The 14,055-nt window shown below is 41.8% G+C and overlaps 1 protein-coding gene across 16 annotated transcripts in view; it reads left to right on the top strand.

Annotated features, from left to right (window-relative positions):
- Positions 1 to 2,406: 2,406 nt before the first annotated feature.
- Positions 2,407 to 14,055, top strand: part of nbeaa (neurobeachin a) — a 98,937-nt gene continuing 87,288 nt past the window's right edge. For all 16 annotated transcript variants that reach the window (XM_085289220.1, XM_085289213.1, XM_085289219.1 and 13 more), the window contains exon 1: positions 2,407 to 3,012. In XM_085289220.1, coding sequence (XP_085145346.1) covers positions 2,695 to 3,012 — 318 coding nt within the window. In that variant the 5' untranslated portion in view covers positions 2,407 to 2,694. The remainder of the gene's footprint in view (positions 3,013 to 14,055) is intronic.

Below are 14,055 nucleotides of genomic sequence, written 5' to 3'. Positions count from 1 at the left end.
AACTGCAGCAGGTTATCCTGACCATGTCTACATGCCCAAATGCATTGATTTGCTGCCATGTGACTGGCTGATTAGACCGAGCAGCTGAACAGCTGTACTTAATGAAGCGGCTGGTGAGTGTATGTGTTTAGTATTGCCAACCCATCCTATTAATCCTAAGTGCATTTTGGTTTCTGTACCATTAATCATTTGTTAATCATAAACACTAGCAAAGAATTGCCCTGCGGGAGGTTTTTCCAGGCCTGCGGCTGCTGTGTAGAACACAGACATGTATGTTAATTTATCATGTTCTTCTTTTTATCTTCATTATACGACTGTTTACGGTCAGGTAGCAAAAAAAAAAGAGTTCATGGACACCAAAGAAATTAATAATAAATAGGCTAAATATATTTCTTCGTCTTTGGAAGCTGTGGTGCAGGCGCTATTCGCATCACTGCTTGTTTGATATGCGCAACATCATATTCCTGTGACACGTGTCACTGCATTTTGGCAAAATTTATTCGTAAACAGCAACTTACAACTAACATACACGTTCGTTTTGAGATTGGCTGCGATTTATAAGGATTTGGTGGTTTTAAAAATGTTTTCCAAAAGAACTATAGATGTTGATATCAGTATCAGATCGACACTAGAATGATAGGATCGATATTTTGTTCCTATCCTCTAAATACAATATGTAGCCCACCGAACTGTGTTAAAAACAATTTTTTCCAGAAATGTAAAAGTATGCATCTATAACCTTTTTTGTGTTGACTGTCATGTCTATTTTAGTTATAGGTCATTTAAACAACAACCCAAAGAGCTTCAGGGACAGGCACATTTACCTTTCAGCTTTTCATGTATTTTTATGTACGCTGAAAGGAGTGCTTTGTTGTGTTGACCAATTTTTATGGAATGTAAAAATCACAGTAACTTACTGGTCATTAAAATGTGTTCATAATTTGCATAAGTCACACCACACTGCTCTTCCCTACATAAGCTGGCTTTATAAATTAAAAGTGTTGGCATTCGCAATACCGGCTCTGTATTTACTCATTATACGACAGATATAAAAGAATGCAGTATTACACAGCACTACCTGGTACTCTAGGCAGCTTAAGTATTACGTTTCATCCAGACATGTTTAGGAGGAGTTACAGAAATACAGATATACACTATGATCATATAGGGTAAGATTCATAAAGGATCAAGTCATAACTATAGCTTATGAAGGAGCCATAAACACAATGAAGCCATGGAAGACATATAGCCTATAAAACATTTTGAATTTGACACAAAACACATTCACTTCTATTACTGCTCAGGTTTTTAGTTCCTCTCTCATAAACACACCTGAACCTGAGTAGATCACCAACACATGGGCCATGTGACAGCTGAGATATTGTATTATTGTATGCAATACCCGTCATATATGTTAATTTAATGCATAATTAAATGCCCCCCCATACACACACACTCACATACACACATTATGTTATATTATTTTAAGATAATCCACGTACAATTACGAAAAACAGTTTCCATGGCAACTGCTTGTAAACACATCTCCAGGCAAATATTTGCACATTCTGTTAGTTTCAGCCAGAAGGGATACAAAAACAGAGAAGTGAAAATAGAAGGTTTTTTACTTTATTTCCTGTCATACAAAGATATCAGAACAATTAGCCGTATTATTATTATTATTATTATTATTATTATTATTATTATTATTTTAAGTTAGGCAGTATAGTAAGGACCACGCTTTGCAAACCAGAAGGCAAAATAAGGATGGAGAGGTGATGAGGTAAGGAAAGTGTGAAAGTGAAAAGACAAAATTAATTTCTTGAAGGGGAAGACAGTTGATGACGACATAAAAAAAAACGGGGAAAATGAGAAAATCACACAAGAACAGATTAGTGTCAGGAGAACAATAGTGGATAAATAATGGATAAACAAAGGCACCAGAGCTGAACTGGGGGACAGAGGTAAGTGGGACAAATGGATGGCTTCTGAATATATAAACAGCCTCTGTCTGGAAACCAAGCGCCCTAAACTCCATCTGGATTTACCCCTGCACTACACCCAAAATACATCTGTGGAGGTTGACCCAGCCTATTTCTGCTACTTAAAGAAATGTAATGAAAGTTCCATCATTAATCCATGTTCGCACCCTCGCACTATTAAATATTTACAAGTAAAACAATATTTATATATTATATATATTTTTAAAACTCACAATAACACACAGTTGTTTCGACTGTGCTGTGTTCTGTGTGAACCCATGCATGGATGGCTCCATGTTATTCCGCTTCAGCACCCTCCCAGAAATCCCCACACTGCGCATGCGCGGCTTAAGCGCGCTACCGCAGACAGGGGGCGTTAACATGGCGCTGTCTCCTCCACGACCGCACTGACTGCAACCTGCCAATGAGAGAGAGAGCGAGAGAGGAGAGACAGAAAGAGGAGAGAAAGCGAGAGAAGCGTAGGTTTCCATTCCTGTCAAGCTTCCATCATTTTTTTCTCCTACACCTATGAGTCCCTACACATTTTCAGGTGGATAGGGTGAATTTCCAGAGTTTTTCAAACGCCGCTCCCCCTTGTTTCACCTGCGCAGTGGATGGTTTTTGTTCGGCGGCAGCAGCAGACGCCCGAGCTTGTAGAGCAGGTGTGAGGGACAGCGGCGACCGCTCCTCTCCTCCCTGTTTCCGAGGGGAAATGTCGAGCGAGAAGCCGGTTTCAGTACCACCGGGCTCTGCTTCTTCGCTCACGGACACGGACCGAGAGTCCCATCCTCCGGCGGGCTCCTCCACGCAGCAGCCGCCGCCACCGCAGCAGCAGGTCGCCGCGGGCTCTGGCTCCGGCACCACCGGGGAAAGGATGGTGTCTGCAGCCGGCTCTATGGTCCTCCCGGCTGGGGTGATCAACCCCGCTGTTCCGATAAGGAATATCCAGATGAAATTTGCCGTGCTGGTGGGCCTGATCCAGGTCGGGGAGGTTAGCAACAGGGACATCGTGGAGACGGTGCTGAACCTGGTGAGTGGGAGCAGGACCGAGCAGTCCTGGAAAACGCTGAAAGGAAGCCATAGAGCACAGCACAGTCGCTGCGCCCCAACCCGCTATGTTTTATTTACGATGCTTCGCTCTCTCCTGGTTGTGTGGCTTTCAGGGGATGATGTCATTTGTTTGTTCGAGAGGTGGTTGATATTTCTCTTTTATTTCCTTTAGATGAAACAAGGCCGCTGTAAGAAATAATAGTGTGTTATATTTAAGACCAGAGAAGTTGAATGAAGCATGTGACCCCACCGAGGCTCTGAGGGTAGTCTAATCACCGGCCATTGTTGACTAAATGACCCGTTTGCGGTAGCTACAACAACCGGAGACATTCGCAGTCAAACTGTGGGGGATACTGAAAAAGTCTATGCAGGCTATTCTCCTGACCCCGATATGTACCCTGAAGTGATGCATAGGCAGATTGTAACAAGCCGCGAGTGGTTTTAATGTTGCGCACAACATCAGGACCCCTACAACGTACTCCATTCGTGTCCCTAAACGGGCAAAATCATGCATGTGTGCACGTCCTGGCAGCACAAAAACAAACAGATCCAACGCGGACAAAGGCCGACTAGCATTATGCTACCATCGACATATGTGTGTGTGTGTATGAGAATGGGTCAAAATTATGCACAGGCCTATTGTTGGAGGCAGGGCCCTGCATCCCGAGCCCAAAGGAGTCACATATACGTTTGTGTATAGGTGGCTTTGGAGCTGTTAATGGTTTATATTACTCTGCTTCAAGCAGCCATTATTTCTGGAGCACATATACGTTTCCACCCCTCTTCCATCTTTACCCCTCCATCGGAGGCTTGTGTCGGCGATGCAGGGCCTAGATCAGAGGATTTAATCCAGCTGGGTTTTTTTTTCTTCTTTTTTTCCCCATGACTGGTGTGTACTGTTACGAAACAGATGAGCAAAATGTACAGCCGATGTAGGTCTGGAAGACTAATGCTTTTGGGGGGAGGTATAGGACGTGTGCGCGTTGGCTGTGTCCCCCTCCTTCATCTATCAGGCGATGGCGTGTGCTGCATGATATTACATGCATCTAGCATGGAGAAGAGGAGGAGGGGGTCTGATCATTATTGATTTTCTTTTGAAGGTAGAATAATAATGACTTGATAATGAATTTTTTACCCGATTACAGTGCAGCGAGTCTGACGGCCTGTTAACTCACTGGATGCTTGGAGCAGGACAGCCTACAGTTGAGCCAAACCAGTTTGATCTCAGTCAGACTGTGGTGAGCCATTCTGATTCAGGTCGCCTCTCATCTCCCCAATCGATTATTGGTACTACGGGGAAGTGCAGAGGGGCTTTCGCTGGCTCACTCCAATCTTGTCTCCTTCTTTTACAACCCCCCGGGTTGCACAAGCTGATAACCATCCATCCTGTTCCACAGCCGCCTCCTTCACTCTGGAGGGACTGAGAGGAGTGATGCTGCCTGCATAGACTAGGTTGGCAGGGCAGCGCCATGCATTTAAAAGCAGGTGGAGAGGGGTTGAGGGAGGGTGGGGGAGGAGAAGAGAGAGTGGAGGAGGAGGAGGTGGTAGGATGCTGCAGTGGCTATGTGCTCAGAAAATCACCAGCTGATGCAGCGGAAGAGGACAGGACTGGTCCACATCAGATCAGTGAAAGCCCATCAGAGCATTCAGCTGAAATGCACTCTGCATCATTTTCTGTAAATAACCCGCTTTTAAGGCCTTAATGTTTATTTGCAAGTGTTGCATTAGGCCCGACACGCTGACAAATTAAAGCAGCGTGTGTTGGTCATACAAAGCTTTACTTGCTAAATCCTGAATTGAACAATCAGTTCTGGTTGCAAGGCTGCCAATAGCTAAGCCTGTTAGGGAATTCGGCTGCCCAGCTCCTTAATTAAAAGAGTTGAAACAAAGAGGTGTGGAGGCAGGAAACCTCAGTGGTCATGCTGCTGGTACAATGAGTCCACTGTGACCCAAAAGCTGATCCATTATTCCAATCAGTGTGGGAGACCACAGCAGCCACATTCTCCTCCACCGGGGCTTTATTGATCAGATCCCACTGCGGCTGGAGTGAACAGATGGGCCTGTCTGCTGTATCAGATATGCTCCTTGGTCTGTACGGCGACATGAAACTGTGTAGAAAGAAAGAGAAGAACAGTTGAGAAATCAACTTTGAGCCCGAACACTTCAGTGCTGCCCTTGTTTATTCTTAATCTTTTAATAAGTCCACACACATAGACTAATAGACCTTCACTAGGTGTGGGGGGGTGCTGACAGCAAGGTGCTCAGCGATTATCATCAACAAGGCATCACAGTTGTCAAGGCAACACCGGTCTTTGATTGCCTGCATCCAGACGCTCCACCACCTGGTGTTGCTCTGCACTTCCGGACTTCTCACACAGCACTCTTCCACAGCGTTTCTTTGCTCTCCCTCTCTCTCTAGCTGCCTTTGTCAGTCTCCTGTTTATGTGCTTAATATATCTTAAAGTACAGAACAGGCGATGAGTTACTTTTTTACTTATTGTATCTCCCATTGGGGTTAAGATTGACTTGAAATCTGGCAATTGTTAAGTCCATAGCATGTGATTTTCATACCTCGCTGAGCCCTATGTGGAGGCATCTATGATGGATGTGTTTGTGTTCTAATTTATTCAGTCTTTCTCTTAAATTTGTCACCTGTCTGTAGGTAAGTAGATGTACATCAAACCGCCTAATGTAGATTTTACAGCTCAATGGTTCTCAGTCTAGGAGTTGAGGCCCTTTCCGAGGGATCATAAGATGATTAATAGGGGAGGGGAGCAGTAAGCAGATTTATTTTTTCAGACGTTCATTTAATCTTTTGCTTTTTTTTTTTCTATCCTTAAGAATTACTGAGTAGTTTTACATTTTTAGGTCCCAAGTAAAACTGGGAACCCAGATCTCTTCAGCTGACCTGGAAATATTCAGCTGGTGTTGCAGTAATTTAAAGTTTAGGCACCACTCTTATGGGCAGCCCTCTCCACGATGGGATACTTCAGTCTGTTTGATTGGGCCCATTTCACAGTTGAGTTTTCCCCTTCCAAGAACTTCCTGTCGTTTGCCTCACTGCACTGTTTGTTCTGTAGATTTTAACCCTAAAATCTTTCCAGTTAATGTTCAGCCACTTCTTCCACCCAGTCGCTGGTTATTTGTGTGACACGTTGTGATGCTGGTGGAAGAAAGCCAGGTGAGAAGCAATTTTTGTTGACAGAGAGAAGAGTGTTGATGTGTGACTTATCTGTCTGAACCGTACTGTCATATCTATTCTTTGTTTGAAGAACTGAGACATATATTTCAAATGCATCTACAGGCAATACTGTCAGTCCCTCTGCCTCAGTACAGCACCAGCTGGGCTTATTTATAGGCGGCTTTATCTAGTTGTAATGCTTTTTTTGGGATCAAAACGGCGTGTTTATCTGGGATAGAAAATGATTGGTGACACACTCTGGCTCACTCTTAGTTTTTATGCCACCTTCTTTGCTTTTCCTTTCCTCCTTTGCCATCCTCCTCGGTCAGATGCAATATCTTCTGGCAGTGTCAATCCCCACCTGAGCCTCCTCAGTGGTCCCACTGACTCTCTGTTAGCAAACGTCTCATTATTCTTGTCCACACGTTCCACAATCACCAAGGTCACCTGATCCTGAGTCCTCAGCCGGCAGAGCGAGACTCGGCACAGCACACCAAGTCAGACACATCCTGATTATAAAAATACACCGAGGTGAATGCAGGCACACTTCAATCCATTCATCGAGGTTATAAATGGAGGAACAAATGCATCACAGAGACTCGCTCTGTGTCTTTGAATCTCTGTCTGGTGCGCTGCAACTCTGGCATGCTGATTTATGCTTCATGGATTTGTAAAGGAATAGGTCACCCATTTTCAAGATGCATTTTGTGCCATTGTACTTTGCCCTGAGGTGGTTTGAGACATCAGCACAAAACTCAGTTTAAATGAACCGTTTTTCAAGGGTGCCCCGTGGCTGCATACCTAGGGCATAGGTTAACTATTTCCCTGCAGCACTGTGATCTTCTTGCATGGCCTCGCGGTGGAATAACAATGCGTCATCTGGTGCTCGCACAACCGTGGAGATGAGCGTATTAACAAGCATCAGCTAACAGACTTGAACAGTCATTTAAATCATGTGCTCTCTTGCTAGCGTGGTTTAAATGGACTTTTGAGTATAGTGAGTAGTTTTAAAGACACAAAGACAAAGATCTGATTGAAAGTTGTTGTTTTTTTTAACCGTTCAGTACTGCTGGCCCATATTGGACTGTCATATAATATAAGTATTGGTATGTATATTGTCTGATATGCACACATATGTTTTAAATCTGCCAGCTCCACTTTGTTTTTTCAAAAACTGTTTTCCCATCTTCTGCAAGATGATATTGAGGTGGTTATTTTTGGGAAAGATTAGCTGCTGTAAAGCTGCAGAGAAGCTTACGGTTGCCAGTTTGTGCCTAGGGTCCACAGGCAGTAAGCAGCGTTAGCTAACGATGTAAACAGTGCTGGACAAAAACACTGCATGAACGCTCTCTTATTTTGTTTCCCTAAATGAGTATACAAAATATATATATATATATATATATATATATATATATACACACACACACACACACACACACACACACACACACACACACACACACACACACACACACACACACACACACCCCTATGTAAGGAAGAGCTAGAGGACAGAAGGTGTGGCTTCTGCTGCAAGGTCATGGATGACTTTGCTATCTATCACACAGCTGGGTTGTCCTGACCTCTGCATGAGCCAAAGGAGAGACAGGGAGCATGAAAGCCAGGAAGAAAACGATGATGTGGAAGGATGCTCATCTTGTACTTTAAAAAAGAAAAGAACAAAATGCGGTTGAAGGAGAAAGATGGTGAACTAAAGGGTGAGAAATGATGAAAAGGATTCAGAGCGGTTCAGTTTGTGATTGTCCTTCAGGTGCTCTTTTATTCTTGAGTGTAACATAGGTCCAGCTGTATGATGTTCTGTGGGGGTCTGATGAGTTCCAGCCCCCCTGCGGAGCCTCATCATGCTGTGGGTATCACTGTTCTCCTCTTTCCTCTGCTCTTTTGGGTACAGCAGGGAAATGTAGTTGGGAGTCCCATAAACCAGGGAAAATGTGAGACTTCGCTCACATTTAAACTTTTAATTGGCCATTTTTCTTCATCGATCACTTGTCACAGCGTGGAATTAACTTGTACTACTTTGTTAGCATGGCTAGCGTTCTTCCAGAGCCGAGATCTGCACCTCTCAGATTCTCCCGCAGTCCGGACAAATCTACAAACTCTTTTCATAGTGTTGCAAATTTCTGGGGAAGGAAAATACCCAATTAGAAGTATAAATGCCAGGTTGTCCATTAAACTACAAACCTTGTTGCTCCCAAATCCTCTTATTACCAAGCTCCTCCAGAATGATCTGCTTCTGAACCAAAGAATCTCTTTTAAGGCATAATGCTGAGGCCCGCTTTCATTATCATTTCTTTTTCAGCCTTTTTAGCTTGAATTAAAACACGATTTGCGCTAAACTCAAACCAGACTGATTTGTATGCGTGTGTATTAGGCATCCGGGCTAAAAACGTTCACCTCTCTGTCTTAAGGCTCCTAAATTCTGCTTCGCTTCTCTAAATTCCTTCTCATCCTTTGTTAGCAGCTATTTCCAGATGTGGGGTTTTTCCAAGGATAAGCCGTGTAAGATTTGGGTGAGCGTGTCTTCTGAGAATGGGAAGAAAACAAGGGGCAGAGGTTTGGTGGGGAGGAGGGAGGAAGTGGCTTCTCTGTCACTTCCTCCATCCCTCTAGATTGTTCATCTCCTCTAAGCACATCCACTTCCCCTTACCCACTGGTGTAATCTTGTCTCGCTCTTTGGCTCCCTGGCTGGGTGAAGCGGCCGTTGGATGAATGTAGATGATCCCTTTTATGATTAGGTAATGGAGCTGTCTGCAGCGCCACCCCTCACTGGTTCTTATTCTCGGAATACTTTCTCCGTCTTCTCGTCTTTGAGCATTAGAAGGTCTGGAGGGAGACTTTGTGTTGTCCTGTCATCACCTCTTACCTACTGTTGCTAGGTTTTTGTAAATGCAACTGCAGATGGAAGAGAAGTGCAATAAGGAGATGACATAAGGCGCTCAGGCCTGGCTTTTACCTGCAATGCTATAAATTGTCATAGAGGGGATTTTATGTCTAGAGTTTGATTTCTTTAAAACACCATCGGCATAGGGGTCTTAATTAAGCAAGAGCAGGTTTTATGAATTATGAATGAATTGCATAAGGGAAGCACATGCTTGTTGGCAATTATCGAGCTGAAAATGTAATCGCTTTTGAACCGAACAGTCACCTTCTGTGTTTGCTGTATGCTTTAAGGCTCCATTATCAATCTTGATAATTTTTTGATTGAATTTGTTATAATTACCACTCATAAATAATTCAACTTTTATTGATTTTTTTTAATGCCTCAATATGCTAATATGAGATTTGTTAGGTTAAGGACTGAACACTGAGTACACTTCAGCAAATCTAAAATGTGATTCAACACATGATTCGCATCATTAGCAAAGTCATTAGCACAGAGGTTCAGTTACTTTTTCCAGTCTGCGCTGTGATTGACGACCCAAGGTTTTCAATAAAGACATTAAAAGGGCAGCTGTTTGTGTGTTATTAGTTTAGGCGTAAATGTGACCTGAAACCTGAAACACTCAGCCCTGTTAGTAATTCGCTGCATCAAAAGTATCCGTGAATAGAAGTAAGGTCCGCATATTAATACTGTGTAAAGTACTTAACCAAAGATAACCAACTCGTCCCTTTGCATTTGTAAAAGTGTAACCAGCTGGACTTTGAGATTTCTCTTAAATTCCTTAAGATATAAAATATTAATTGATTAATTTAATATCAGCTTTTTTTCTCTGGCCTAATGCATAATTCATTTTCACAGCTTCACATTAAGAGCTCCAGGAAGCATATGTTCTCGATTGTTCTGGTTGTCCTCTGCTGTGCTCCTTGCTTCAACACCATTGTGTCTGTGTGTCTGGCTGCTTCATGCTTTTGTGTCTGCCTCTATTGTGTTTTTTTTTTTTTTTTTGTGTATGTGTGTGTGTTTTTTTTTTTTTTCTCCCCCAAAAGTGTGCATTGTCTGCGTGTGATTGTAGTGAGATGGGAGGGGCCATAACAATATAATTCCTATGTCATCTTAATACAAAACATTTGGATCAAAAACACTGTTGAGAATCTTGTTTGTTTTGCATCGGTGTATGCGTGTGTGTGCGTGCATTTACATCTGGCACAATGACAATGCAGTAATCTCCAAAATTATAACAAGCTGCTTTGTTTGATTTACCTGGTTTTTGTGTGCCGGCGAGGGTGCGCCCCCAACATCCCAGAAAGAGGAGAAATGAGTGTTCCTACAGAACCCCTGCTTTAGTTTCCTACACCTTCATCTGCACATTTTCTCTGGCAACACACACACACACACACACACACACACACACACACACACACACACACACACACACACACACACACACACTCTCTGCTCTCTTCCTTTTTGTAGCCCACATCATTCCCTGGCAGGGGTGATTTTATATTCATGCTGGCCTACTTCGCCTCACTCCCTTGGCTCTAAACACACACACACTTGCCTTACTGGAAGTATAGCTAACTGTGTACCTATTCATCATGCTGCATATTGCAGTGGCCGACGGTTGATTATAGCCAAGTTTGTAGTGTGTGTGTGTGTGTGTGTGTAATTTTAGTATTCTATATTAGATATCTAGGATCTCTGAGGTATGTTCGTGCATCCCCTACAGCCTGAAAACGGTGTCAGAAGTTGTCATTTAACACCACATTACACTGGTTAGTAGTTCTGCTCTGCATCACAGCAAATCATTGTCTGCTTTTTGCTTTCCACCCTGTTACACAGTGAGTGAAGAACATATCAGGACGACATGGCCACCACATGACATAGACTTGAAATAGTGTATATATATTAGACTTAAAACTTGTTTTTTTCCTAAGTAAGAATAAGAACACTAGTTACCCAGGCCACAGTGACACTGTATGCTTTTTTTTGTGAGTGTCTTCCTTTTTTGTGGAGGTGATGCCGTTAGCGTAGCAGCGCTGGTTTTGGCTCACAAAATGAAGTTAGGAGTGTGAGCCATGGTTCATATCATCAAGGGAAATAAGAACAGTATCATAATCTACTGTAGAGTCCTTATTTGGCAATAACATTGTGTAGGTGGGCTGGATATCAGTCAGTAGTGTCGACAACTGATAAGAAAGCATTTCGGGCCATGACAAATCTTACATGTGGGGTCTTTCCAGTGCAGGTGCTTGGAGTAGGTGCTACGTGGAGCGTATATTTACACGATCGACCCTCTTAATCAGCTGTTCTGTGTCCATTGAGGTGTAGGATCAACTGGACTTACGAGGAGAATCATTTTGCGGCAGCTTTGGCTGTGGTGTCAGTTGTAAATGTGCCAACACGACGACAAACACAAAGACGGTTGCTGCAGTGTTGTTTCCTGTGCAAGCCTATATGCCGGGTTTGAAGTCGTTTATAGTGAGAGGGCTGCTACATCACCTGTAGCAGAGTTCAACTAGTCTGTATTAAGCCAGGGCCATTGAAGCCTGTTCTTCTGGGTGGGAATGTGTAAGAACTTACTTTGTTTTACATCTAGTAACCATCTGGTACAAAAGTTTATTGACTGATGTTTGGATCTAGCACCTTTCTAGTCATCTATGTTAGCGTGGGCAGCTAGAAATACTGTATTAGGTGGAAACGTGGAAAAGCCAATACCGGAAATTATAGTAGCCGACTAGTAACCTGTCGACCTGTTTTTTGTTTTTGTTTTTTCCTTGTTTTGTATTTAGTTTTTTCGTTTGTAGCTCTAACAAAATAATTGCAATGACCCAAAAACCAGCTATACATATATTAGATTTCATTTTGACTGGTTGTTTTTAAATCAGTTTGGTTTCTGAATTTTTGCTTTTAATCCAGAGTTGATTTTCCTGTTGATTTCCTTATTTTAGATGAGGTTTTATTAGTCATCAGTGTCAGAGTCAAAATTTAGGTATTGCAATAAAAACACAGAATGTCTTGAAATCAGTGCCTCATCAGACAGGTTGTAACATTTTTACCAAACTAATAAAAACTAAAACTAAGGATTTTTTTTTTGTGTTTTTCCAAATTCAAAAAATCATTTCAGTTAGTTTTAGTTAACTATAATAACCTCAGCCTCAAAAACAGCAGTTACTGCAAAAATCAGCCTCACTCCATTTATTCTCTGGAACAGAGAAACTGTAAGCACATGCAAAACAAACCCTCTGAAGCATATCAGGGTGTATATGTGTGTTAGATCACAAATGCTGCTATAATCAATGCTCTTGCAGTATTTGCATTAAAAGCAGGATAAAATATAGTCAGTGGGTAAAGTTAAAAAAAAAAATGTCATCGCTTCACTGAAAGTCTACTCCTCCAGTTTACATGTAAGTATAAATAATGGCTTTTCTTAGACTGCTCATTAGATAAAGAGCTTATTTTTGTTGTTATGCTGCTCATTTGAGGCAGTTATTCCATACAAGTACACAAGAATATTACAGATAATATATATAGCACACATCTAATTAAAAAGTTAAAACACAAAGACAGTGGCAGGCTCACTCTCGGTGCCCAGCAGCCAGTCAGAAAAGATGCAAAACCTAGTACATCTTTGAATTTAACAGACTTAATTGAACACCTTTGGAAACGCTTCATGACAGTGTGGCCTGTTTTGCCTGACCTCTGTATTTGCCCACCAACCAAAAGTTGAAAAGGTGCTGATGTTTCGGTATTTCTCCATAGGATGGAAGAAAAGAACTAATGATTGATGGAGAACAAGATGTTTGTAAAGCCCATCCTGCCCTTAGCTAGAAGCATCTGTGTGACATTCCTAAACCTATTTCATAGTAATTGAGGAAAAATAAACCATGTCACAAAAGGCTCAAAATCCACTGAAACTCTTAACAGCATGTGGAGTAGTGTTTGTGATGGTAAAGTGCTAAATTATCACATTTAAAAAAAGCTGTGCTGTCATAAGACCTTTTACAAAGCATATAAAAAGAAAAAAACTGTTTTGTGACTTAAATCAAATATGTGTAGAAAATGCATTAAAAAAATCACTCATTTGTTTTAACCTGAGAAAATAAAAGCCAGTTTTCAACTAAGCTGGGTGTGCCATTTTATTTATTTATTTTTCAGCAGAAATTTGGTTTCAGACAAACACTCACAGCCACACAACATGTAATTAGCATTGAAGCGCCTCGTAAAGTTTGCCAAAGTAAACCATGGGAGGACCACCGTCATGAAAATACTCCTAACAATAAACCCAGTCACTCAAATCACCTTCACACAACTATATATGAACACTTTAAAGAAGCTAGCAAAGGGAAAATGGTCAACGCTAAAGCTAGAAGGAACACAGAACTAGCTAGCAGCCTCAGTATGAGCAAAGCATCAATGGAATTACAAGGAGAAAAGCACCAATGTCCCGTAAACATGCTGGGAAATGATTTAAAAACCTGACATTGTTATATAAATCTGTTGCAATTGCTTTTGTTTGGGAAGGTAAAATATGTCACATAAAGGTGGCTGTAGAGCGGCTCATTTCCAGTGAATTATTTATAACTAACTGTTTACAATTAATTATTTATAGTTAATAAGCACTTTATTTTCAATTGTTTCAGGGAGAGAAGATGATCCTGCAGCTTAATGCAATTTGGAGGAATTGTAAAGTTTACACATCTCTTTTATAATGAAATTAAGTTCAGGCACTGAAGAAACGTCATCATGTTGCCTAGCAACCATTTCCCAATAGGCTAAAGAGACCTGTTTGTAGCGTTTATGCACCTGTAACATCTTGTGTTGTATCATTTTAATTCCATAACAGTGTCATCTCATTAATTATCCCCAAAACTTAAATAATCCATGATATATTATGACATCAAGATGTTGCCTAGTAACCAGCCAACAACTAACATCAT

Source organism: Mchenga conophoros, linkage group LG10 (genome assembly GCF_057382185.1).
Source record: "Mchenga conophoros isolate Kocher_MC1m ecotype Shallow Benthic linkage group LG10, M_conophoros_male_GT1.1, whole genome shotgun sequence".
Taxonomy (NCBI): Eukaryota; Metazoa; Chordata; class Actinopteri; order Cichliformes; family Cichlidae; genus Mchenga; species Mchenga conophoros.
Note: the sequence above shows the minus strand (reverse complement) of the source record. Positions and strands in the feature narration are given on the sequence as shown.